The 27,102-nt window shown below is 44.3% G+C and overlaps 1 protein-coding gene across 1 annotated transcript; it reads left to right on the top strand.

The window, feature by feature from the left end:
* The first annotated feature begins 570 nt into the window (after positions 1-570).
* SYDE2 (synapse defective Rho GTPase homolog 2) lies at positions 571-27,102 on the top strand. Its single transcript, XM_039727161.1, has 7 exons — positions 571-739; positions 4,076-4,774; positions 12,224-13,323; positions 16,496-16,622; positions 21,264-21,445; positions 22,302-22,533; positions 24,647-27,102. The coding sequence occupies exons 1-7, from the start codon at positions 631-633 to the stop codon at positions 25,147-25,149; spliced, it is 2,952 nt and encodes a 983-aa protein (XP_039583095.1). The 5' UTR covers positions 571-630; the 3' UTR covers positions 25,150-27,102.

Raw genomic sequence — 27,102 nt, 5'->3', positions numbered from 1 at the left:
ACTCGAGCAGCCTCAGCACATTATTTGCCCTGTCCTAATGCTGTTTGTCTTCTACCGGCGTGGCATTTGGGCTGGGATAGTCACAGCTGCCAAGAGCGAGGCCAGCTCCATGCCCGCACGCCGGGGCCGGTGGAGAACCTGCCGGGAAGCGAGAACTGCCACACGCCCAGCCTGAGCCCGGGGACAGACACAGCTCTGCAGCCCACAGATTTGTTTCTTTGGGCGCTGGGGGAGCCAACATCAAGGCAAAGTAAGCGATTAAAATCTGCTGCGATTCCTTTGGTCTGTGTCAAGAAACGCTACGCACATGGCGGCCCAAGGAGATGATGACACGGGGGGCCGCCGTGGGGAACGGGGTACCATGGGGAGTCCGTGCCCACACAGCGCCCGGGGCCGGGGGTACGGCACTCCCGGGCCCCGGCTGCGCTCCGAGGGCACGGCACTCGTGTCCCCGGCTGCGCTCCGGGGGTACGGCGCTCCGGGGGTACGGCACTCCCGGGCCCGTCCGGCGGGCCCGGCCCTCCCCTCACGCAGCCCCGTTCCCCCGCCCGCCCCTCACGCAGCGGGCTGCGCGCTCCCGCGGGCCGGGGGGCAGCGCCCGCTGAGCGCGGCGCGGAGGCAGCGCCAGGCATGGCCGACCCGCTGCGCAGGACGCTCTCCAAGCTGCGCGGCAGAAGGTCGCAGCGAGGCGCGGCGGCGGGCGCCGGGCACCGCCACGGCGGAGTCTGCGCCCCGCAGGGTAAGTGCTCGGCCGCGGGGCTCCTCCACCTGCCGGCCCGCGCCGGACGGGGGCTCCCGCGGCCCCGGGATGCTCCGTGCCCGCAGCGCCGGGCCGGGCGGGCGCTTGGCTCGCGGGTCGGTCCTGAGCGGCGGCAGCGAGCCGTCGGTACCTGCGCTGCTGCCGGGAGCGGGAATTCCGCGTGGGAGCCGGAGCTCCTGCGGCTTCGAGCAGCGCTGTGTGCTCCTTGTCTGGTCTCCCATCTGCTTGTCACTCCTCGGCTGCTGTTTGCCCGCTGGCGTTGGGTGGTTTGTTCGCTTTTTGAAGATGCACTCGAAATCTTACAGATCAGTTTTCAGTTTTGTCGTTGTTCCGTTTGAATATGTAGTAGTTATACTGTTAGGAAGCTTAGTGAAAGAGAACGTGTTTAAGTATCAGCCAGAAGAACTGAGAGTTTTTTGATCCATATATGGAGAGGCTGGATGAAGCTGTGCCCTGCTTCCATGCAATCTGCAAAGCCAGGCATGGCATCGTGGTGAAGTATTTTCTGTGCCCACGGAGTTGGCATCAGGTCAGTTTTGACTGCAGTTGAGTTGAAACATTGAAGCTTTTATTTCTGAGCATACACGTGTTGCTACTATTATAGCTTAACTTGAAATACTGATTTATTTAATTTTTTGTCAATGGAGTGAAAGGTGAAGGAAATACCTGACTTTTTTTTTTCTTGAACACCATATTGAAGCCTTTTGAACAGGAACTGTTGTCATGTTTGGTATTTGTGTGGAGACATGGTCTTAATTATATTAAATGTAATATTAAATAGGTATGTGAAAATGCTAATAGTAGGCAGCATTCTTCTGAATGAAGCATTGCTCTAGAACAAAAAGTATGTTCCTGACCTGTAGGTCTCTCAGGGCTTTGTATTTATTTAAAATTAACTCACTCTTGTAACAGCTAACAACACTGAAAACTAGCTCTGTGATATTGAACCACTGGTTGTGCAGATACTTGCATGTGAACCAGTTTGTTACTAAAATAAACACAGGCATAAGGGCTTTCAGGATCAGGGCCAAGTTCGAATAAAGGGGAAGCAGTGCTTGCAAATACTGCTAGCAATTGCAGAAACTGCAGTTGGAGATGTGTGTGTAAGTGTATGACTTGGATGAGTTTCAGTGAGCGTTTCCAATCAATGACCTCTGGCAGCAGGTGGCTGATGAGCGTTGGGATCGTCCTGAGTCCTGTGGAAGGAAGGAGTGTCCCTGCGAGCAGCCTTGGTGGAGGAGGGATGGTTCTGCACTAAGCTTTTGCAGATGGCTCTTTATGGAGATACCTGGGTGGATGTTGAAAACAAAGTTTTCTGCTGCTAGGACTGGAGGGCAGCCTGAGGCTCACACCAGATGTGTCACTGGGCGTATGTTTAGGCACAGTGTACTGCTTAGGAGCTGTTGTTTTGGGAATTGCAGCCTGTCCTAGCCAGTGCGGAAGGACCCGTGTTTCTGCAGCGAAGCAGGAAGTAGCAGATATTTTTGTTTGTGGAAATACAGCTCTCGGATGCTCCAGCTATTTATGTCACCGGAGCAGGGACTATCCTTGGAATGAAGCAAGGACTTTGGGATAGCTGTCACTGGCAGGAGGATGCCTACCCGAGAAGTCCCTGGCCCAAGCAGGCTTCTTGGAAACATAGGCATAGCCCTAAGCCCATTGCAGATTAGTTTCCTCTCCTTTTGTTGAGTTCTTGCTTGAAATTGTAGTGTGACAGTGTGTAAGGAGGAACCATTACAACAGCATGCTTCCATTTCCAGGCTGGGGGGGGAGGAAGGAGTATGATTGCTGCCAAATCACTGAAACCTTGACAAGAGATCTGCATTCACATTTTCCTCTGGTTCTGTTACCTGACTGACTTAGGCCCCAGTGTAGCAAAGCACTTCAGTGGAGGTGTGCAAAGGCTTCAAAAGGAGCAGGATTAATTTTGTTAATTCTTTGAAACAAGTTAATTCTTCAAATCACAGTGACAATACTGCAGTTTAGCTGAACAAGCAAACTGTATGCTTTTGAAAAATCACCAAATGATGAATCTTTCATCAAGTAAAATGGTGGTGTTTCAGATCTTATCAAGGATCTCTTCTATCATTAATGTACAAACCTAAAAAGAGGGTCAAAGGGAAGGTGTTCAAATGAGTCTTTTTCATGTCTCCCTTTCTACAGCAAACTTGGCTGGATTTACAGAGCTGCTCCATGAGTCCTCCAGAAAGGTGCCCATATTTTAACATCCATTATTGGTGCGAAAATAATTCTTTGCTAAGAATAATGCTCAAGCAGTAAGGAATAGCTGCTTCCATCTGGAAATTCCAGTTGCAGAGGGCTTCATGTGAAAAGAGGTTGTCTGTTTTATGTGAACCCAGTTACCCCTGTCCAGCCTCAATGGCTGAGCGAGCCCATGTGGGTTGTCCTGGTGTGCAGAGCAGCATGAGGGTTACCTGACTGCTCCCTGATTTTAATTTGGATGTGTTTGCAGCTGTTCTTCCAGTCGTAGTGCAGGGGTTGCAGCTCCCTGATGTGCTGCAGCCAGGGGGTTATGGCACTGCTGCCGAGTGGAGCTTGGCTGTGCTCTGACAGGAGGCTCAAGTGTGAGTGGCACTTTCCATGGGCAATTAAATGTTTGTCTGTTGCTTCAATGAAACTCTCAAGTTTTGGGAACAGTCAGTGGAATTTGTTCACTTCTTGTGTGAAATTTTTGTTGTTTAAAAACCTCTCTACATTTCTTCTTTCTCCTTCCTTATTTTCATGGTGGTGTGTTTTGTTTTATTCCCCCCAAATCAGGGGATGATTCTGTCTTAATTGTAGGTTAAAGCTGGTAAGGACAGTCCTTTCTGGAGGTTCTTGTGTAAGACATATCGTCATCTTTATTTATGCAAAAATCTAGAAGTTAGTAGATGTGGGGGTTTTGTAGCCATTTAAGCAGTACCTTGGGACTGTTTCTTCACTGGCATAACTAAACTGGAGAAGTACTGTGTAGTAACTTTTCAAACCGATTGCACCTGAACTTGGCAGAAAAAAGCAGCCATTTTTGTGGAAGTATGCATGACCTTTCAGCAGAGCTATCTCACTGCCATTTATCTAAATTACGTGGTGTTAAAAATACAGCCAAGCGTGCCCTGGCTCTTTATTAGCTATGTGCACATTCTGCTTTGATGGGCTGAAATCTAATTTTGTGCTCATAGCACCTTATCTTTTGTCCTTTTGGATGAGGTCTGATGCAAGTGTTATACGACAGCAGATGTGTTTATATGTCAAAAGCGAAACGATATTCTAAACATTTGTCTTTCCCTCTCTTTTTGCCTTCCTTTCTGGGAACAGATTTCATAGAAAATGTTTACATAGCTTCGAGAAGCAGGAAGGAGCCCGAGTGCCCCCAGGCCAGCGAGGTGCCCGAGCACAGGCCGCAGCTGAACAGCATCACCGTTTCCAAGAAGCGCAGCTGGCTGCAGCAGAGCACCCACCGACGGCCCCCTCCTCCTCTGGAAGAGGAAGATGCCTGTAAGGAAGCGCCCGGGGCCGTTGTCCCGGTGCCCAGGTCTCCCGTCCCGCTGCCCGAGCCCGCAGTGCCCTGGGCTCCCTGCAGGTCGGCCGCGGGGCGGGAGCGCGGGGCGCGGAGCTGCGGCCTGCTGGGGAGCGCCGCCCCGGACTGCGCCGACGAGGGCGACGCCGATGATGAAGGAGAAATATGGTACAACCCCATCCCTGAAGATGATGAGCCCGACTTGCCCGGGGTCCACCCTCCTGCTGTGAATAGCCTTGTTGCTGTGGGCTCCCCGTCAGCTCGGTACAAAGCCCACCCTGGGGGTGACTCTGGGATGGCCGCGAGTCCCCACGAGGGTCCCTCACGCCCTGCAGAGAGCTCGGGGAGCGGCCGGGCGGCACAGCCCGCTGAGGGCAGCCAGGCGGATGCCACGCAGCCCGGGGAACACGCACAGCAGCCCCTGCAGAAGTTTGCCTGCAAGGCTCCCGCTGTGCCAACAGCAGAGGACAATCCTGCCTTCAAGTGTCCTTCCACAGGTAAGACTGCCCAGGAACACAAGTGTTTGCACCTCTGTTGTATTTTAGAGGAATAATTAACCTTTGTTATGTCTCTTTCTCTTTCTCCACCTTGTGTGTTATCAAGTAAACTTTTGGTGGAAATGCGTGTCAAGTGCATTGGAAAGGACTCGGGTTGTGAGACTGATGCCTGCTAAGCGCAGAGGTGCACAGTTGTTTCCCAGTTTGTTCATGGCATGTCCAGGTGTAGTTGGCCTGGGTCTCTTTGGCTCCCACCTCACTGAAGACAAAGGTTTTACAAAACGAGCTTGCTGAAGCCTGGTAATGTGAGGACACACTGGGTTTCCTTTGTCAGCTGGTGTCTAGCCCTGGCCTTGGATTCCTGCCTTAAAGCTACTTAATGTCTGCAGAAGTTTCTTTAACTTGCTGTCTGGGACTTTTTAATAAAGACTTTTTGGTAGACCATATAAGTGCTATTCATCACGTCGCTTTCTGTAATTACTGTCTTGTTGACTGTCTCAGGCTAATGTAATAGACTGGAGAAGAGTGGTTTTCACTTTCAGGAGCCAGCCTCTTTGTTCCTTGTTATCTTTGGCTGAGTGTTTGATAGTCTCGTTTCCATAATTCCATTAGTGTGTGAATTCAGCATCATATTAAGGATTTTTCCCAGTCTGTCAAAAAACCCCAAACAAACATAAAACCACACCAAACAAAAGTAAGCAGAAAAAACTCTCCCAACCCTTTCCAAAAAGGTATTACTTTTAATTACTTACGTGCCTTGTATTATCTCGACCTTAACTCTAGTGTCCTGTTCAAAGTTAGAAACAGCGTAAAGTTCAGGAGGCACAGAATTCCAGGTTCCTTTCTTTGGAGCAAGGTTATACTTTGCACTGACATTTAAGAGCCTGTATTTCTGCCTGGTTCATCACAAAGAATCTGAAGCATTGCTGGGGAAGCCCAGGTGTGTGTTGCATTCTGCAGGGGCTTCTTTTTGGGTTGTCCCCATCCAGCCTCACCATCCTGGCCGTCTCTGGCCCCATGTCCCTGTGTACTGGGAGCTGCTGTGCCTGGATTCCTGATGTAAAGATATTACTTCTGGGAACGGGGTTTGTTTTCAAAGGCACCAGAGCAACTGCTGTAAACAGCAGAAGGAAAAACTCAGTCTGCTGGGGGCTCACATTTTGTTCTTTTCATGGAAATGCTGCAGATACAAGCAGATTTGTAGTTGCAATGTGTGTTAAAGTTTTTGGGCAATTGTTACAAATAGCTAACTTTATAGCTGTTTTAAATACTTAGACCAGTTTTATTTGCTTGCATGACAGATGAGATAATATGTTCTTTGGTAGATTTTTGTCATTTTTGGGGCTCTAGATGCTTTGTAGAGGTCACTAAGTGTGGTTATTTAGGAAGGCCATGTGTCCTGCAAACTGCTTGACCTCCATTTAGTTGGTTAATCTCTCTATACATGGGTGACTATTTATTTTTTTAAAAGAAGTTTGTCCCTTTCTGTAAGAAGAAAAATGTCAAACTTGTTTTCATACTGAAGATGCACTTATTTCTGAAAGCAAAGTTGTCAGTTTCAAGAGTTTCCTGAAACTGAGAGAGAAGTTACGAATTTCACCTGATTGTTTGTTATGCATTTAGTCAATTAAGGTACTTCAAATGCAGCTCTCCTTCTACATGTGTTGGGTGGTGATCACATTGAATAGATTAATTGATGATGAAGTGGATCCCTGCTGCTTAGTAATTGGCTTTATTATGGAGAAGTGGCTTAGTTCTTTTTAATCCAGTTAAAGTATCTACAGTTATTTCCAGTCAAATTTAAAATGACAGCTCATCCATATAAAATTACGACATGAAAGGCACCATGGCCAATTTCACTTTATTTGTGTTAGGACCTTGTTTGAGTTATACAGCTGGTATGAAATGGATGTGCCTGTTTGTAGAGAGCTGGGAACATTAAACAGTAACTCCTGTCAAATAAGAAATGAAAGCTTTGGGGAAAAGTCTGCTTACCTTTCCTATTGATGTCATATATACAATACATCGATATTGGTTAGCATTGGAGCCTAAATGTAATGCTTTCTTTTTTTGGCTTATTTTTTTGAGTCTTTATTAGACAGGAGTTTTTTTATGAAAAGAATAAATGATAAAATTCTGTTATTGTGGATCTTTCCAAACAGAGCACCAAATAGGTATTTCCTGTAACTGTTACTAGTACAATGGATCATAATTGTAGAGGTGCTAATTTGTTCCATACTCTTAATTTACACTGCTAGCTCCTGGTATTAATCTGGTTACTTTCTACAGTAAAGGCCATTTATGTTAATAGGATTTGTCAGGTAATTCTTTCGTGAATAATTCCGGCCTTGTTGGCTTTAAAAAAGAAACTGATTAGAAATAAGGCACCCTTATAGCAGAGCTTGGGAAACAAAATAATGTATTTTCTTTATAACACGTATTCAAAAGGTAGGAGTGAGAAGGTAACTTGGTTCCAAGTTAATAATGTAGAAACAGCCCAGCTTAGGCTCTTAGGTCTGTGGGAGAAGAATTTAGGTGGAAAGAACCCTGGAGGCTGTATTTAATTATTGTCTCCTTGCACAGACAAAATGGTTATGATTGGAAAATAGAAATTTTTTTTTGTTACAAATTCAATATGTGATTTTTTTTTTTTCTCTGTAAAATGTTGAAGTAAATTTTCTATATAACTGTTTAGGACTGTACTCATAACTGTGTGTTGAAGAAAAGCATCCCTTTGTAATCTTGGCTCCTGAGACAGATTTACACCACAGAGCTCTGAATAGTGCCTTCTGAAGAATTTGCAATATTTTTGCTTTTGGGGGGGATAACTGTTGGTATTAGTGCCTAGCTAATGAGTGGAATCACCTTGTGTATCTGTATCTGAGAGACATCCTGGTAGGACCGGTGCATTGAAGGTTGCCAGGATCTGGATTGTGCTGTTGTTACTAAAAATGTACTTGAGTTAGCTGTCTGGGTGGAAAATCCTGGTAAGAATCACTGTAAACAATTTCTTTCCAATGTTATGGAAAGTGAAGATGGATCCCATATTCCCACTTAACCTTGATATGTGCCAACTGAAACTTGGCTTAATTCCTATTAAAACTACAGGGCTCTTTCTCCACTTAGACTGTGACCATTATCCTGGTTTCCAAATACATCTTTTGGGGCCAATGTATGCAAATATTTTGCATGCTTGCACGTTGCAGGCAAGCTTTCAGCAATATACATAGAGTATACTGGGGAGCAAATGCTACCTACACCTTTCCTTTCACGTTACAAATACTGTTTTTGAAATTCAGTGGTTTTTTCCCAGATGGAAGATGCTTTGTGGTTTACCTGTTTTTCAAGTGCAAGGAGCTGTGCTTTCACAAGACAGAAGTGCATTGATGTGAAATACTTGCACAATGTGTGAGATACTGGAATGGTTATGGATTTGGCAGAAGGGTCCCTCTGCTCCCTCTCTCTTCTGCAGAGATGAAGCCAGTTCTGTCTTTTGCTCCTATAAAAGTTAATGAATTAATCACAATTTTATTAGTATCAGTGTGTATAGTAATCAAAGAAAGCAAACTATCTGTACAAAATTCTGAGATTTTTTTTTACCATTTTAATAATTTCTATATTCCTTGACTCTGAAGCAGTATCTGAGATAGGGACTGCTTCAATTTGATATATCATGAGTTGTTCTCTCAATGCCATTTACAGTTCTGCTCTGAAGTTTTATATCAGAACAGGTCTAGAACTGTGCCTTGCACCTGAGAAACTTAACAGCCTTTGACATCAGTAGAGCTGATGTGCAGTGTGTCAGTTGAGGATCCAGATCAGTTTCTCTTGTGGATTCTACCACAGAAAAACAGTAGCCTTCTTTCACCTATTGTTTGCTGTGAGAACAGTTTTGAGATATTTGGGCTCTTCTATTTTGATTTGCTGCTTTTTCATTTTTAATACATTAACTCAGTATTTCCATTAGGTGTGAGAGTGGCTGTTTGATGCTTCAGTAGCTTGGTGTAGTAAGCAACTGATAGCTTTCTGACCAACTTAGTCACTTCAACTTGTTGCCCAAAAATAAATTGCAGGTTTTCTGAGTAACTTTAAAATAATTCAGAAACCCTATGTTAAGCAATGGGGAATGTGACATATATAACAGGGTAGTCAAATGTGCCTGTAAAACAGCGTGTGTTGCTGGCAATGGATGTGCCAGTGATAAATGTGCCCAAACATATATAAACAGCATTAAACAGGGTCAGACAAACATGTTTACTGTGCTAAATCACTGCACATGTCTGGCAGGGGCTGTGTTGCAACTGCTTGAGTCTGAGCCCTCTCTTCCCTTGGGGCAGTGTTGTGTAGGGGTCTGCTGGGCTGAGGGGACACTAGTGACTGTCCTGTGGACACCGGGGTGGTTGGGCTGGCAGAGGGGCCTGGTTTGTGAGGCACTGTGGGCTCCTCGTGTTTCTGTGGCATGGAAAGGCTTTATGCTTTCACACAGCCACAGTGCTGAGCAAAGTAAAAGCTGGCTCTATACTCAAGCTGAACCCACAGCTGATGTTACACTCAGTTACTTAGGGTGTCAGTTCATTTTGACTTGCATTGCATGGTCCTCCAAAAGGTTCTTTTTTTCCTGTGTTCATACTGCTGAAGTGTCAGGAGGCACAAGGTAAATGTATCAAAGCCAGTATAATAGAACAGCTCAGGCTGGAGTCTTACCCTTCAGTGGAACAAGGAGCATGAATGAGACCCCATGCAGTTGCAGCTTGGAAACCTGCAGGGGTAAAGACTGATCCACATCCCTGTTTGTTCCAGGGATTGAGTGTTGTCACTGTAAAAGATAGATGTTACTTACACATAAAAATGGTCAGCTGTGTATATAAAACTGACCATCTCTGTGCTCACCTGGTGCAACAGGTGACTCTTATGTTTTGTCTTCTCCTATCACCCTTCTCTAAGGATATTTTTAATGTCTCACTGCTGTTTGCAGTGCAATCTTGTAACTTGGTTGAGAAAAGAGGTGCAACTCAGTTTCTCTGTCACCCTTGTGAGAAAGCTGGTTAGGCTGGGAAGTGAAGTGTTACTGGACTGTGCTGCAACTCCTCCTGCAGCTTGTTCAGAGTTGTCATGTACACTCTTTTAAAATTGCGTGCATACCTCAGCACATTGCTGGCTTTAGTGGAACAACATGTGGCTCAGTGCTGATGGGAATACCATCCTGCATAATACTCGACTGTTAAGTTTCCTCCAGCCGCATATTTCACTTTAACTGTTTGGTGCTGAACGCAGCAGAAGTTGGACACATAAAAGTCGTAGTGTTAGATTGACTCTTTGGTTTTAATGAGCTGGGGGGGGATGTTTAATTTGCTGGCCTGCTTTTCCAAGCCTGTGCCAAAGAGTTTTGACAGAAAGAGGAGATTAATGTTAGAGGCTGCAGTGTGGCAGTGATTGCTGTAGAGTGCTCCACGCCAGCCCACCAGTGGGACCGTGCGGTGATTTGCAGTACAAGGGAAGGCTTTGTCTGCCTTTATCAAACACCACATTTCTAACTAGCTGCTTGCCAGAAAAGCACAGCAGGCGTGCTAGAAATAGCCCTTCCCCTGCAAGGGAACTACTTCCATGAGATGCAGGATTAAATGAATTTTCTTCTGTTCCTCTGGAAAACAGATTCTATGCATTATTCTTAGTAACTGAAACTTCCTTTTATAAAGATACTCTTTTAAGCAACTGTCTTCAAAAGTTACTTAATCCAAACTTCTATTGAGACTAGAACTAGCCTTTGTAGGGTTTTTCTTGGAAGGGGGCGAGGGAACCAAACCACAGCAGATGACTTTGGTCAAAGACCATATTGCCTGATTTAGCTGTTAAGGCTTGGTGAAGTATAAAAAGTACATTACAGTCTAATGGTGGAAATTAATTTGAATGCACAAAGCACTTGTAAGAATCACTTGCTGTGGGCTTGGAGTGATATGTTTATAATTAAAGTAGTAAGTCCTTGGCAAATCTGAAGGAGAAACCCCTTTAAAGTATGGTTTACTAAGCATCTTGTGAAAACAACACTTCTTTCTTTCTTTTTATATGCTGTAAACAGTCTCCTTTTCCATGGCTAGCAAAGGGGAATGATGGATGGATAAAGGTGTTTGAGTCTCTGTGAGCTGCGTGGGCTAATTGCTTTGCACAGGGTTGGTGTGTTTAGGGGCTCTATAGAACCCCAGCCTGCACAGGCAGGGCTACCCAGTCCTCTTGGGAGCTGCTAACATTTGAAAATGGTGATTGGAATGGCAGTTGCTAGCAAGAGGCACTCTTTGTTTCTTAAGGGGAGGAAAAGTGACTCTAAGTGAAAGTAATCATGTAATTTTATTAATATGTATCAATCGTTCTGGCTTCAGCTTCCCTCCTGCATGGTTTCTTACCTCAGGTAAATTGATCAATTTTCTTACAGTTATTACTGCCTCGTGCTGGTAAAAGTGAGAACGACTTGAGCAAAACTTGGTATTTGCATTTCCTTGAGTATTAGAGCATGAGGTGAGCCACAGGTTCCTGGTGCAGTACTGGCTTATGTCTAATTGTGTTCCTTAATTAGCTGTTCTTTACTGCTGAATTGAAGGAGTGTTGTTGGTTTGGTTTTTTTCTTTTGCTCTTTTTAGCATCAGTGCTTGTTGGGGTTTTTTTTGGTACCTTGAAAGGGGGGTGATTTCCTGTGAGGATGTCACTTGGGAACTGTCTAACTTTAAACACTCCTGTGGGGTGGTGGTGCCAGGAAACGTGGAAGGTTGCTGGCTGGCAGGCAGTGAAATGAGGCAGTGCAGGATGCAGCTTTTGGAAGGAATAAATCTTACATCGTGCTGTAGAAAGGAGAAGCTGAGAGAAATGAAAGAAAAGGTGTGAGACTGCCTGTATCTACACAGGAGAGATTTAGGGCTCTTTGAGGTAATAGAGGGGCACAAAGAGCCACATTCTTTACTAGAGACAAGTGTCTTTCCTCTAGACATAAGAGGAGTGGCAATGCTGATGTGTTGGCTGTGTAGCTAACTGCTCTGTAGACAAGGGTGCCTTTGCCATATTTCCAGGATTTTTTCAGTAAGTCTGGTTTCCTTGCACTTGTGCCCCAGGAATGTGGCCATGTGTGAGTGTGTGGGGGATGCAGCACAAATGGGTCGAGCTGAATGCAGAGGGTGCAATTGCTCATTTGTTTATATGTAGTTTCTGGCCCTTTCATCTCCATAAAGCAGAACAAATCTGGCTTTTGACAATGAATTGCCAAGTTTGGCTGAACAAGTCAGCAGAGCACAGCTTTCTGAGCACTTGTGAACATCTGACTGAATGAGTGATGTTTGTCTGAATGAATTGTACTTATCAGGTTATGACAAATCATGCATGTTTTCCCCAAGTTCAAGATTTTTTTTTTTTCATTGCCAAGAATTGCAGGTTGAAAATGATTATTCCTTCTCTTTTCTTCTAAAGGGTTTGGAGCTGCTCTTGCACGCAAGCCTGATATACCCTCCACAGAGGTTTCTCCTCCAAGTCCCTGTCCCCTGAAAAAAAGCGGATCAATCAACTGGCCTTTTCCTGATAGAATTAAATCTCCCAGGACTGTGAGGAAGCTTTCCATGAAAATGAAAAAGCTGCCAGAGCTGAGCAGAAAGCTGAGTGTGAAGGGAAGTTCAAGCCATAGTAGTTCAGATAATCCTCCTTCCCAGCTGAAAAGTAGCTGCCGGGATACAAGCCATACAGTGTCTTTGCCTTCTTCTGGAAACTCAACCACAGCTGCCAGCAGGAATGTGATAAGCCGTTACCATCTTGACAGCAGTGTGTCCTCACAACACACCTACAAAAAGAAGAGCTCAAGGAGATCCAAATCCTTCAACAAAGGTGGTTACCTCAGTGATGGTGATTCTCCTGAACTTATAACAAAATCAGGTAAACACAGACATGACACCAAGTGTGGGAAAGGAAAGGAGAGCCTTCCAAGTAATAGTGGTAAACCTGAAATAGATATTGATGCCTTCAGACACTACAACTTTTCTGATCAACCCAAGTGTTCTCAGTACATCTCTGGACTCATGAGCATTCACTTTTATGGTGCTGAAGACTTAAAGCCACCACGAATAGACTCAAAAGATGTCTTTTGTGCAATACAGGTTGACTCAGTAAACAAAGCAAGGACTGCCCTGCTCACATGTAGGACAGCATTTCTTGACATGGACCACACATTCAACATAGAAATTGAAAATGCTCAGCACTTAAAGCTGGTGGTGTTCAGCTGGGAACCCACCCCACGGAAGAACAGAGTGTGTTGTCATGGAACTGTGGCTCTTCCCACTCTCTTTCGGGTCACCAAAACGCATCAGCTGGCTGTCAAACTGGAGCCCAGGGGGCTCATTTATGTCAAGCTGTCACTCATGGAGCAGTGGGAGAACTCTCTCGATGGCCTTGATGCAGACCGTGAGCCTGTGATGTTTGGGGTTGATGCTCGGAAAGTTGTAGAGAAGGAAAATGCAGGCTTGATGGTGCCACTTTTGCTGCAGAAATGCATTCTGGAGATTGAAAAGAGAGGCTGTCAGGTACTGTGCATATTTTAATCTCTTTTGTCAATATTTCTGTGTTGATATAGCTGTTGTTGCAGTGTAAATAGTGAGTGGAAATGGGGGAAATTAAAAACATCTTTACAAGTATCTTTTTTATTTGCTGCTTGTGTCTGGTGAACACTTGCTGTTGTAATGTGGGAGGAATAACAGGGTTGTGTGCAAGCAGCACTTCCAGCTTGGCCTTTGTGGAGGAGAAGTACACTTGCTCACAGGATCTGCTCCCAGCAGAGCTTTAGGAGTGGGGGTAGTGAAGCAAGCCTGAAGCTCCCAGTCTGTAGAGTCTCCCTCAGAAAGCAGAGATCAGTTGAGAACTTGAGAGTGTTTGACCCCTGAGACATGGGTCAGTCTGTAGGGACACACATCTAAATGTAAAAGTGAAATGGTTCACTGTTTGCTCAAACCCAAAGCTGAAACACTGTGTGCAGGGACACAGTGAGCCCATCTTTTGGTGCAGTCTGAAGCCAGTGTGCCTAAGACCCATGTCTGTGATCACTTTGTACACAGCATTAGGATGAGGATGAGTCCCTGAGGGGCTGAATTAGTTCTTTGCCCACACCACTGCTCCTTGTCTTTCTTCAGGCTGTTCTCAAAATTGGGAGTGCTGCAAAGCAAAAGTGCCCAGTGTCTTTTTTCCATGCCATTATTGGTTGATGTAATCTAATGAACAAAAATATGTATGAGAAATGAGGTATGGAAACAAATCACTGGTTATGGGTGCTAGACAAGAGGTCTCTTAAGAAGGACTGTGCACAGGACTAAGCTCAGATGTTCCCCATGGCAATTAATTTGAATCTGGTGGGAGGACTCTTGCCTGCTCTTCCACAGCATACCTGAACCCTCCTTGTCTTTTGCACCTGTTCTCACTCAGGTGAAATTGAGAAGTAGTCACACCTACCAGTGTTACTATTTTAAATTGCTGACAGGTTGGATATGCTTGCAGGTGTGATGAGATTAGCTCTGCTGTTTATAACCCAGGTCATGAACTGTAGAGGGAAATGGAACTTCCATGTGGCTCTTTTGCTGAGAGTCATTGCTGGTATTAGCTGTGTGATTTTTCTGGTGGATACTTCTCCTAACATCCAATCACTGGAAAAGAGAAGTTTTATTCTTTCTGGTATTTGTCCTATGGTTTCAGCACTTTATTATGGGCTTGTTAGTACCTAGTCATGCAAATGATATTGGGTAATCAAGGCAACACTGGTAATGAAGCAATTGGGATTTGAGTTATCTGAATGTACCTGATTGATGCTTTTGAGCATGAAATCTATTTTTGTATTTGCACAGAGAAAGCCAAAACTGCAAAGTATACAGTTAACTTCTTCTTTTAACCACATGCTTGTCTGACATTTTTGACTTTCGTATGGAGTGCAAATATTGTCATGGTGCATAAGTTCCACCTGAATTTCAGATGTGGAAACTTTAAAAGTGTAAAAGAAATTGTCTTAGGCAGAATGGGAAATTGTCTTGAGAACGGGGCAATACAAATTCCATTGGGTAACTTTCCAATCAATATACGACCAGAAAAATACTTTTGCTTGCATACCTTCATTCTCATGGTCTTGAGACAGTACGGGTGGGGTTCTTTTGGTTTGGTTTTGGATAATGTCTTGTCTTGAGTCCATGGTAGTTTTAAATTAATCTTTTACTGCACACCTGCCGATAATGCTAATTAAAATAAAATTAATATTTCTAATAATTAGTTTTGTAAGCTCGTAGTACTACTTTGCACAAATGCTGCTGCTGAAAATTAAAAATAAGGATAAAATGGAAAATTTCAATACATGAAATCACTTGATTTAACTGGCAATTTAGTTCAAGAATGGTGTGGGTTTCACTTCTATCACCTTAAGCATGCTAAATAATAGCTGTTTTGCAGAAAACTTTCAATATAATTTGAAACACATGGAAGTCAGCATCTTGTCAACTTTGAAACAATATATTATAGATATAATAATGGAGTAGTAATAATTTTCTTGTAACTCTGGTTAAGGGTATAAAAATAAATTATTTTTTTTACTATGTAATGTAATACTGTAGGAAAATGCTTTCACTTATTTTTGGTTTGTATTGGTTTGTTAATTGATTTGTAACTTTCCTCATTTTTAGTATGGAGTCAGTTTGTATGACTTTTTCTTCTGGTAATGATTAATGACTGTATTTGTACTGCAATTTTGCTTGCATAAAGCTCTAAACACTTCTCACTTGTTTTTGCTGAAGTTTGAATTCTATTTTGTATAATTAAACAATTATGCCAGGAAAAATAATGCTGATCTGAGTAAGTAGGGTGAAAAGCAAATATATGTTTAATCTGTATTTCTTTCCTGATTCTGCATAAAAGCAAAACATTAAGCAATTCCAGTTTGGAACTTGTGTTAGGTCAGTAAAACACTTCTCAGTACGTTGACTGTGCTGTGAGAAAACAGGAGCCTCCTTCTCTGGCTGCTCACAGCCCCCATGTCCTGAGGGGTGTCTGATCCTGTGAGGGGTGATGGGACAGCCTGACTTGGGAGTACAGCAAACCGAGCTGCATTCCCAAACAGCAGCTGCTGCTGCTGGGCTCTGGTGGCACAGCACACAGTGCAGTCACCAGCTGCTGCTGCTGGGCTCTGGTGGCACAGCACACAGTGCAGTCACCAGCTGCTGCTGCTGGGCTCTGGTGGCACAGCACACAGTGCAGTCACCAGCTGCTGCTGCTGGGCTCTGGTGGCACAGCACACAGTGCAGTCACCAGCTGCTGCTGCTGGGCTCTGGTGGCACAGCACACAGTGCAGTCACCAGCTGCTGCTGCTGGGCTCTGGTGGCACAGCACACAGTGCAGTCACCAGCTGCTGCTGCTGGGCTCTGGTGGCACAGCACACAGTGCAGTCACCAGCTGCTGCTGCTGGGCTCTGGTGGCACAGCACACAGTGCAGTCACCAGCTGCTGCTGCTGGGCTCTGGTGGCACAGCACACAGTGCAGTCACCAGCTGCTGCTGCTGGGCTCTGGTGGCACAGCACACAGTGCAGTCACCAGCTGCTGCTGCTGGGCTCTGGTGGCACAGCACAGGATGGCAATTACCAGCTGCTGACTCTGTGGTGGCACAGCACAGGCTGCAGTCCCTGGTCCATGGCAGGCAGTGCTGATGAGGGCTGTTGTTTGTGCTTGCAGGTGGTGGGGCTGTACCGGCTCTGTGGCTCAGCAGCAGTGAAGAAGGAGCTTCGAGAGGCATTTGAGAGGGACAGCAAGGCTGTTACTCTCTGTGAGAGCCAGTACCCAGATATTAATGTCATAACAGGTAACACATTTACTTGCTTTTCTTCCAGCAGAGTTGTGCCATGTTCCTCATGTAGGTGCTTTGAACTCTTTTTCTATTGTCATTTTAGCAAGCTCTTAACTTCTCCTGAATTCTGGCTGGGAATGAGTGCAGTTGTTGTGGGGATGTAAGTATGGATGAAGCAGCAGTGACTTTTATTCCTCATGTAGGTGCTTTGAACTCTTTTTCTATTGTCATTTTAGCAAGTTCTTAACTTCTCCTGAATTCTGGCTGGTAATGAGTGCAGTTGTGGGGATGTAAGTATGGATGAAGCAGCAGTGAGGGGAGGGGAGGACATGGAAGGACCTGTTTTCAGTAACTACTCCACCAGGTACAGAGGGAGTCTGAAAGGAGCTGGGGTCTTGGAGCTGGTTAAACCTCTGCCATTGGTTTGTATTGGAGCAGATCTGGAAAAGCTTGGCTGTGATCAGGCCCCTCTGCTGTGCTGGTGGATCCTCACCTTGTGTTCCAGGGCTGCCTTGGATCAGCTGTTCTCCCCTTTATGTTGGAGATGCAGGAGTTATGAAAACAGATTTCCTGTTGTATTGTGCAGGCTAGTTAGAGCTGCAGGAAAGTGCCTTCATTTGACCACTGCTTTTTTAAAAACCTTGCTGAGCTTTCTCCTGCTCCCTGGAGTGGCCCTTCATTTGGTGTCATTCAGCAAGCTCCAGGCACAGGTTAGAAGGTCCTGGGCAGCCTGTTTGCATCAGCTCCTTACATGGCTCTCCTCACAGGAGTTGCACTGCAGAACTGAAGTAAGTTGTTGAAGTTTTTCTAGTTTGCTAAAAACTGGAACAGTTTTATAACTATTGATACTTGATGTAATCTAAAGTTGATGTAATTTCAGGCATCACTGAGTAAGCCAGTTGCTCTGAGAAATTAGTCAGAAGTAGTCACTGCCTGTATATCAAGGGATGGAAAGTGTAACAGTAGTTGGGGTATAAATTTTCTGTGCCAAAACCCTTTCTGTAATAGCCAACATCCAGCTGTATAGAAGAGTTATATCCTGTTCGGAGGTTTATTTCATTTCAATGTACTGGGAATTAATTTTATTAATTACATTTTATAATGATACAACATGTTATCAGAAGATACTACCCAATGACATTTACTGAGTTACATAAACTTCTTGGTTCAGTGTGCAGCCAGTCAGTTTGCCTTACTTGCCTTGGCTGATTTTGCTGTGGGGTTCAATGTTGTTCACAAGTACCAGCATTCTCAGCATCAGAAACTTGTATTTATAGAGTTGTTTAGGTTGAAAAAACCTTCAAGATCATCAAGTCCAGCTATTAACCCACCAGTGTTTCACTCTGATGTTATACAGCTTTTATAAATGAGGTGTACAGTAAAGGTAAAAAGTATAAATCATCTTTTAAACTGGGTCATTTTCTTCCCTTTACAAATAAATTGATGAGAAAAAATGGTGAGAACTTCTAATATCAGATTGTTCCATGAAATTATTTTGCATCCTGAGTTTGCATTGCAAGAGTGAAAAGACTACAGCTTTGTTTTCTGCCTTACAGAAAGTCTATTGGGTGTCCTTTAGTTTGCATTCTCTTGCAAGAGTTTACTTACATGCTGCTTTCCTTACAAGGGAAAAAGAGTTTTAAGGAATTACACTGAAAAGCAGATTCTTTTCCCTGGTAGCCCTGCAGCTGTGCTGTGCAGGTGCCTGCAGTGGCTGTGTCAGCGTTGTGCTGCAGGGACTGACTGCTGTGTGGGCTGGGGGAGCAGGGAGGGAAGGGCTGTTGGCATCCAGAGCTTCCACTGGCCAAATGCAGCCACTCCAGTTATTGGAGACTGCCTGCTGTGGATTGGTGGGGGAAACTACAGTTTTTGTGGACAGCTGAGTTAGCCACTGTGCCTAGTGCTAGGAATAAAAGAGCCCACAAAACTTACTGCATGTGCTTAGGGAGTTGGGTTGAGAGGGAATGTTTCCCTTGATTACTTAATGCTGAGGCTGATGCACATGATTCATATTTCTATCAGCCAAAACATGTGTTCCACAGAATATGAATCCTCAGCATAAATCTTGGCTGATTTGAAGAAAAGTGCTGCCTTATGTCCTTTTTGAAATTTGAGTAGCTCTCCTTTCCAAAAAGATGAATAATCTATTTTTTGACAGCTCTCCAAAGGCTAAAGAATGAACATTTAATGATTAAATCTTGACTGAGAAATACTCGTGGGGTTAGCACAGGCTGACACACAATGAGGTGGGCTCATGGACCAAACTGAGGCATGCAGGCAGTTCATGGAACTGACCTGTAGCCGTGTTGCTGCTTCGTGTCTGTTGGCATCCACGTGAGTTCATAGCTCTGCATAAAGCTTGCAATACTCTTAACAGTTCAGTGGGTCAGAAAAATGAGGAATTAATGAAGTGGATGGCAATTTCTGCTCTCTGTCTAAATTGGTTGTGTGTGGTTGTGTCAAGAGGAATGTGCTAGTGGGCTGGCAGCGGCAGGAAGCGTAGATTCATGGAAAAAAAAATAACAGCAGCCTCTTAGAGGGCTAATTTAGCTGAGTGAATAGCAAAAGGATTTAGAAAGGTCAAGGGGCATTCATGGCTCCCAAATCATCCTGCTATCTGGAGCTGAACCAGAGAAAGTCCTTTGGCAGGTGGTAGTCCTATCATTGTGGATGCTATTGCAGGAATTCCGGCTAAATACTTATTAATAATGACAGTTGTGAGTGTTTAGTATAGGCTAATTTGATTAGAATATATAATTTCCTACTGTAAGCTGGTTTTGATTTCAGCCTCTGCCTCCAAAAAAAGCACAACTGAAACAGAGATCTGGATAGAAGTCAGCATCTCTTGCTAATGTTTTGCTTATGAAAAAGGAGAATATCCCAGACTATGTTGTACAGCACCAGCATCTGCCACATTTGTTTCATAAATATTTTAACCAGCTAATCCACATAGGGAACATGAGCCTCTAAATTCAGGGAAGAAGAAATATTTGGTGGGAAGGGAGAATATGAGTAAGTTACTAAACAAAACCGAGCCACTTTAGTGGCAAAGTACCAAAAGTGCATATTCTTTTTAAAGCAAACAAAAAAAAAATCCCACAAAAACACCAGGGGAAATATTTTTTTTCAGGAAAAAGTGGTTGTTCTCATATTTTGTGTTCCTGAGGGGATGTTCCCATTTGAAGCACAGAGTGGGCTCCTGGAGGCCGTGTGGTGTCTGCAGAGATGGTTTTGCCTGTTTGCCCCGTGCCCCTGCTGCAGCAGGAGGTGATTCAGGCAGTGCTGCTCCTGCAGCACAGCTTCAGTAGCTGCACTGCTGCAATGCACGATTCTTTTTTAAATTAAAATATTTCTACAGGTAGAAGACAACTCTTACGTGCATTCTGCATGTGAAGGGCAAAATGTTAACTTCTGTTCCCTGTATTTTGTTAGAAACTATCTTGTAACAAAGCCCACACCGTTCAGTTCATTGTACAGCTCTGTTACAGACTCGAGTTGATGAAAACTGTTGCTTTGTTAAATAGCAGAGTGTGATAGTAATTGCTGTGATGTGAGATTTTACAAGGTTGTGAGGAGGGCCAGCTAAAAAAATCTGCCTTTCAAACTTTACCTGTTTGGAGGACAGGCTGCTTTGTTAACTGCAGTACCTGCTTTTGAACAGTTTCTTTTAGTCCAGCATTTCTTCCTAACAAAGTATTCAAAGGCAGCTGTGATCTAGCTAAAATTAGTAGATATTTGTGGCACAGAAAGCAGTTTTTAAAGGAAAATGAAAACTGCTGGGAAGCAGGCTTGTTTCCTTCCATTTTTTGGTTGTATTGGATATTGCTCCCGGATAGCATCCTGCTATATTCTTTCCAGAGGCTGCTGTTAGAAACCTTAATAGTTTGGGTTTTTTGTTATTGTTCTTCCAGTCACTGCCTGCCCCTGTCAAAATGAAGTACCAGCCAGGTTCCAAAGCCGGTTTACAAGAAAGCAAATGCTCAATTCCTCTTTGGAAAGAATAGGTGTTAATGAGCGCTTGCCTGGTTGTTGCAGTCCCTGGAAACAGCCTCTGCCCCAGCACACCCCAGCTGCAGAAATGCTGCAGTATTTCCATGCACCAGGGAGGGCTCAGTGCCTCCCGTGGGTGTGAATCACATCTGTCACAGCTGGGGCTGCAGGGGGTTGGTGGCTTTCTCTCATGAGGACATGTTTGGTTTGTGCTTGGCTGGGTGAGAAGACACCATGTGCTTTGCTCACTGGGGTGTTTGCTCATAATTTTATAGCTGAAAATAAACAGAAAATAAAAACTAACTGATAGGCTTATATAAAAGAGGACAGGTTATCAAGCTGGACTTTGATGTTAGTAGGAGCTCCTTTCCTTGGATGGGAGGTGGACTGCTCTGAGTCCTTTCCTTGCCTCCCCTCACCCTGAACAAGGGAAGCTTGGAGAGATGTTCACCTGTGCCCAGTGCCCTCACTCCTGCACTTGCAACAGCCCTGTGCTCCTGCCCCTCTTTACTGTGCCCTTTTGATGTGGTCCTCCCATCCCTCCCTCCTGAGTGCCAGGCTTGGCACTGACTCAGAGGATTTTCTTGTGGAATGAGTGCAGTTGATGTACTTTAATGCTCCCAAAAATTGCAGCAAAGAGAATCTGCAGCTGTTGTGTCTCCTTAGGTGTCCTAAAGGATTATCTGCGAGAGCTGCCCTCTCCCCTGATAACCAAGCAGCTCTATGAAGCAGTGTTGGATGCAATGGTGAAAAATCCCTTGAAAATGACAGCCAACGGTTGTGAGAATGACCCAAGTGACTCTGAGCACACAGCAGCCCTTCTGGATTGCCTGCCAGATGTTGAGAAGGTGAGTAGTGTTAGCATGTTCAAGTAAATCACAAGCTTCAGAAACTAAAGGAACATTTTCACACTGGATATAAAATGTCTCAGAACTGTTTATCAGATCAAGTGGTTCACTTGGATGCTCCACATGTTTGAAAAGAATTCCATGCTGCAATGAATTAGAGGGTCTGCATTGCTGAATTTGCTTGTTTTCATTTTATATTGTTTCTTTAAAACTGAATGAAAGGCTGTTATCTGTACTTTTACAAGATCAGATAAATGACAATTCCTGTGTGTTGTCCTGCTCCACGTCTGCGGAGCTCTCTGATCTGTGTCTTGTAATTACCTGGGCAAATCCATTCCTCTTTCTTAAGGCTGTGCAATAAAGCCTTCCCTTCCCATGCTGTGCAGTGTAAGAGAGCTGTGCACTGTTGTCTGCCAAATTCCTGTGTAGCACCACAAACCACAGCCCCTTCTGGGGGGAGGGAGTGAGGGGCCTGCACGGTATCTGGAATTACCTGGAAGCTTGTTCAGATGCTGACATCATATCGAGGGTTTCATATTTTCTAATGTACCTGGATCATCTGTACTGCTTTCTGCAGCCTCTCCTTCCTTCCTGATGTACCCTTTTTACTGTGAGAAAACTCATCTATGTAAAACTGAGTTCAGATAAGAAACAGAGTTTTACCAGAAAGTCTGTCTTAATTGGTCTGCCCTGTCATAGTCAAATACAGCTTTTCTAATTGAGCACTTGGATGTTCTGTTGATGGATGTTGGTAGTAAAACCAGAGCTATCGGCCTTGGTATTTTCTCTCTAGAGCTGTTACCAGCAGCACTGTTGCCTAGTGTTTGGTTTCCTGAGCAGTATTTTGTTTCTTTAGGCTACCCTGAAGATGCTGTTGGATCACCTGAAACTGGTGGCTTCTTACCACGAAGTAAATAAGATGACGTGCCAGAATTTAGCTGTGTGTTTTGGCCCTGTGTTACTGAGCCAGAGGCAGGAGACCACCAACCATAACAACAGAGTCTTCACAGACTCAGAAGAGCTTGCTAGTGCCCTGGACTTCAAGAAGCACATAGAGGTTCTTCACTACTTACTTCAGTTGTGGCCAGGTACTTTTATCTGATCAAGCAAAAAAAGTAAAACCATTGCTGTGTGTTTGCACTGTGTGACACTGTACATTAGAGCAGCACAGAATTCTTAAAATATGAGGTACTATGGCATCACCTGTTAATCTAAAGAAATTATGACAGTTTCTATTTGGGCACTTTGCTAAATGGGAAATTTGTTGGTTTAGTTGCTTTCTTACCATATGGCAGTGTTTGAGTATAATGAAAGAAATAGTGAAGATTTTATGTGAGTAAAGACACTAGAAAACACAAACCCACTGACATTTAAGTTTCCACATCTGAATTAGAGACGTGTGGGATTTTTTTCCCCCCTGCTCTCCAGCTTTGACCTGATGGGGTTACTTTATTTCCACCCTTGTAATTTGGCAGAGTTGAAGACATCCTTAGAGTAAGAGGTTTGCAGCTTCTACTTGTTTTTGTAGAGCTTTGCATAATGAAAAATGTGGCTACTCCATGATGGGTTTGAGTTGACTGCAGATGCTGCTGCTCATTTGTCAGCTGCAGGTGGGCAGCTCCAAAGCTGCTGATCACCAAAAATGAAAAGAAGCTTTCAGTCAGATGAGTGAGTCTATGCAGGAGAGTTGGGCATGTAGGTGGAGGAAGAGGGAGACCAAGAGCTATTTGGGCAGCAAATACTGTGCAGAAAGTAATCATGAAACCCTGGGGATGGGTTATGGCATGGCTGCTGTGGACTGCAAAACCAAGTGGCTGCAGCTCTGCCTGTAGGAGTGTGTATTGCTCTAAGAGGGTAGGAGTAGGGTAAGTAGTACAGTTTTCCTTCACTTAGAAGAAAAAGCTGAGTCCTGTCTCTTACCTTGCAAGAACTGTGCAGGATATTGTGTTAAAAGGGAGGTAAAACACAAATGCAGAGACTTGAGTAGGTGAACACCTCCCAGTGTAAACAGCACACTTGGACTGAATGGAAGGATCACAGTCTGGTCCCTTATATTTAATCTCCTGTATTTGAGACAGCTTGATAACCAACATGTTGTGCAATACTTCGATTTCCGTATATTTCTAAGCGAAAACAAATGGGCCTTGTTTGGTCAGACCGTGTAACACTGGCAAGTTATTGTTAACCCATGGCCCTTCATCTTAATGGAGCATGGTCTAAACAGAAAGGGTTTGTTATAGTGGAGGGGGGGAAGCAGTGAGAGTTATTGCATGTTACTGTGCAGACATAAAGTAAAATCCCCCGGAGAGACCTGAACTGTGGATCCAGAAGGAGAAGGATTGGGCACATTTCAGGACTGAATCTTTGTGCTTGCGTGTGGGGAGTCTGACAAGAGGGGCTCACATGGTGAACTGCATGGGTTTGTGTGCACTGCCTTTTCAGTGTGAATGGGAATAGGAAGTCTCTGCTGCTCATTACAAGAAGCAGTGGTCTGTATAAAACCAGAAGTTTTGCAGCTCAGATACTTAATAGGCCCAGGTGAGTGAACAGAGCTGTGCTGTTTGCCTCAGGCAGCGGGTCACGGCGGAGGAGCCTGTTAGTAACTTGTGCTGTGCAATGGTGAGCTCAGGTAACGCTGCCAGCAAACCTGTGTGAGTGTACATCTGCTTGTGCTGCACAGAAAAATACTGCAAGGGAGCTTCTTCAGTAGCACAGAATGCTAGGGCAGAAGAGAAGCACGAGAGCCCAGCTCGCTGTGTTGTCAGCTTCTCTAGGTGTTTCTCAGTGGTGTGTTTTTGTTGAGTCTTTGTATCTTTTGCTGTGCCTGCTTTCTGTTACTCCTTAGCCTGAACAAAGTGTGGGAGCTGAGCTGTGTGCTTTTCTTTGACCCAGAGCTGGATGGTGACTAACTCATACAATGAATTTAATTGGAGTTCTGGGAGTTTCTACTTTTAGAGAAAGGCTTCTCTGCTGCAATTTGAATCCAGCATGAATCTTCAAATTAGGAAAAAAGTAGATTTTCCTAATTATTTTACATCAAACAGTGGCAAAGCACATGAAACATGCAATGTGTTGGCTGTAAGATTGCATGTGTTTGTGCATGCTCTTAGTGGGACATCCAGGGATGACAGTGGGCATCTGCCATGGACTTTTTTGTTGCAGCATGGATTCAGTTCTGACTGATTTAACTTCTCTCTCCAGTTCATCACTCGCCTGCCAAAGAACCAGCACATCTGAATGCATTTCCTGAGCACTCATCCTGCCTGAATTACCTGAGGCCCAAGAGGCAGAGACCTCAGGTGCTGAATCTGAGCGGCACCGAGATGTCGGGGGTGCTCAGACCGAGGCCTGCAGGCCTAGACAGCCCATCGAGCAACCGCTATGCTGGGGACTGGAGCAGCTGTGGGGAGAACTACTTCTTGAGCCCCAGAGACTGCCTGGGGGAGGCAGACTACGATGACGTCCCTTCGGAAGGCACGGAGAGCGGGGATGACAGCAGCAAAGCCGAGGAGCTGGACGGCCCCGCCAGCCGCGCGCAGCCCGGCCCCGGAGAGCAGCCCCTTGGCAGTGAGCTGACCGTGCCGGCTGTGGACTCTGCAGCAGATCACACAGCACACCTCAAGGACCTGCAGGAAAGTATTGACACCCTCATAGGAAACCTGGAAAGGGAACTCAATAAAAACAAACTAAATATGAGTTATTAAATCCTGTCCTGTGCGACGTCTCCTTGTGCCTCCGTGGCCCTCGCTGGGCTTCCCTGGCTGCGTGAGGAGTGATGGTGCCCCTGAGCACCTTGCGGTAAGGCCATGGCCCACCTTGTGTTAGCACATTTGAAGCCATTCCGTAATGTTTCTGCCTTTCTGTTGGAAGGTGTTGTCCTGATTCGTGTTGGAGACCAGCTTAGACTGTGATGTGATTCCACATAGTGGCGTTTCTCCCTAAAAACACTATGCACTTAGGTGGCCTGGGCAGTACCTGATAGAAGACAAAGCAACATCTCTGCTGTCAGTGGCAGCAGAATTCCTCATTCCTGAGCTCCTGGCTCTGGTGCAGATGTTCCTCTCAGAGGAGGAATACTGCTTGGCCTGAGTTTTGCAGCAGGGACTTCAGATAGACTTGTTTTACTATATATGCAATGGCTGCTATGAAAAATGCTTTATATAATATTTATATATAAAGTTTTAATTGTACAAATATTAACATATTACTGTATTAACACTTTTCAGTAATTATTTAAACAAGCAAAAATAAATATTTTTCTAACCTTGTTTGTATATATCTATGTATAAATGTGCATGTGTCTGTAGCTATCTTTGTAAAGGAAAGGTCTCAGAATTATGAAATGTTCCCATTTGCAGGAAGACATGTTCAGTGATGCCAGGACAAAGTTACCCTTTGGGTAGCACAGCATTTGATTTATGCACAGAAACATGGCCAGAGAGAAGGTAGGGTGAATGATTAATGTAAATGACCTTGTGTATTGCAGGAACAGCATTTGCAGGATTTGACTATTAACTCTTCACACACACACACACCCCACCCTTTTTCTGTTTGTTTGTTTGTTTCCCTTCATTGTTTGTTTCTTCCTCTGTGGGTTTTTTCACATATAAAGAAGGTCTGGAAGGTATTTACTTTTCAAAAAAAATTTTTTGTTTTTCCTTTATAACCTCTTGCTTCATTCTTGATGTTTTGGTACATTTTTTTCTTTCCAGAGTTTAATGTATTCTTTTTGTGGTACTCTTGGCTACTGCTGGTAATTAGATGCATTTGAGCCCTCTCTAAAGGATTGTGGCTCTGGAGATGCAAGATACAAGTTCAGCACAAAGCCAGTTACTTTTTTTTTTTTTTTTTTCATTACTCTCCCAAAAAAATGGAAACCAGAGTTGTCACATGAGGTTGAAGGGGTGGAGTGACATTACTCCTGGGGAGTTTGGGTGGGATTGCAGTTCACTGTGACCTTATTAGATTCAGCTGTCACCATCTGCTCAGAGCCTCTTTTATCTCTAGTCATTTGTGGTGAGCCATTAAACGTTTCATGTTAAGGAAACACATTGTTGATACAGGTAAAAATGGTCATCAAATTATTGTATACAGGTGTTTTGACAGTCCTTCTAACCAAAAGGACATACAGAGTCATTTTTGTCCTCCACAGGTCACATACACACCCCTGGGAAAGGGGGATTTGGGCAGGTGGGGCTGAGAAGGTTTTGGTGTTTTCAGAGGACAGTTGCTGTCAGCTGGCAGGGTAGGAATTAATTCTATGTCTTTTTGGTACGATTTTTGACATCCCAGCTTGGCTTTCCATTCACGCTGTGGGTAAGTGCTTTCCTGCTAACCTGTACTTCCTTATACTGCTTAATTGAAGTTATTTATTTACAGTAGCAAGGAATTAAGAATTGCTATGGCAAACTTCACCCCTCTTTTCTAAGGAATTATTTTAGCATGATTCCAATGGGCTATTCAATCTCACTAATTTATTTTTATAAGTGTTAAAAGATGCAAAACAATTATTGCAATATAATGATATGAATGAAAATGTAAATTTAACCTGAAGCATTTATCAATAAATCGATGTATTTTTTTAAACTTTTATACCTACAGAATGTGCATACTTTTTAAGCTATAAATTTAAATTCTAAATAAAATTTGAATTAAGA

The sequence above is a fragment of the Passer montanus genome, unplaced genomic scaffold (genome assembly GCF_014805655.1).
Source record: "Passer montanus isolate IOZ18808 unplaced genomic scaffold, ASM1480565v1 scaffold60, whole genome shotgun sequence".
Taxonomy (NCBI): domain Eukaryota; kingdom Metazoa; phylum Chordata; class Aves; order Passeriformes; family Passeridae; genus Passer; species Passer montanus.
The sequence above is the reverse complement of the archived record's forward strand: the minus strand, read 5'-3'. Positions and strand labels throughout refer to the sequence as shown.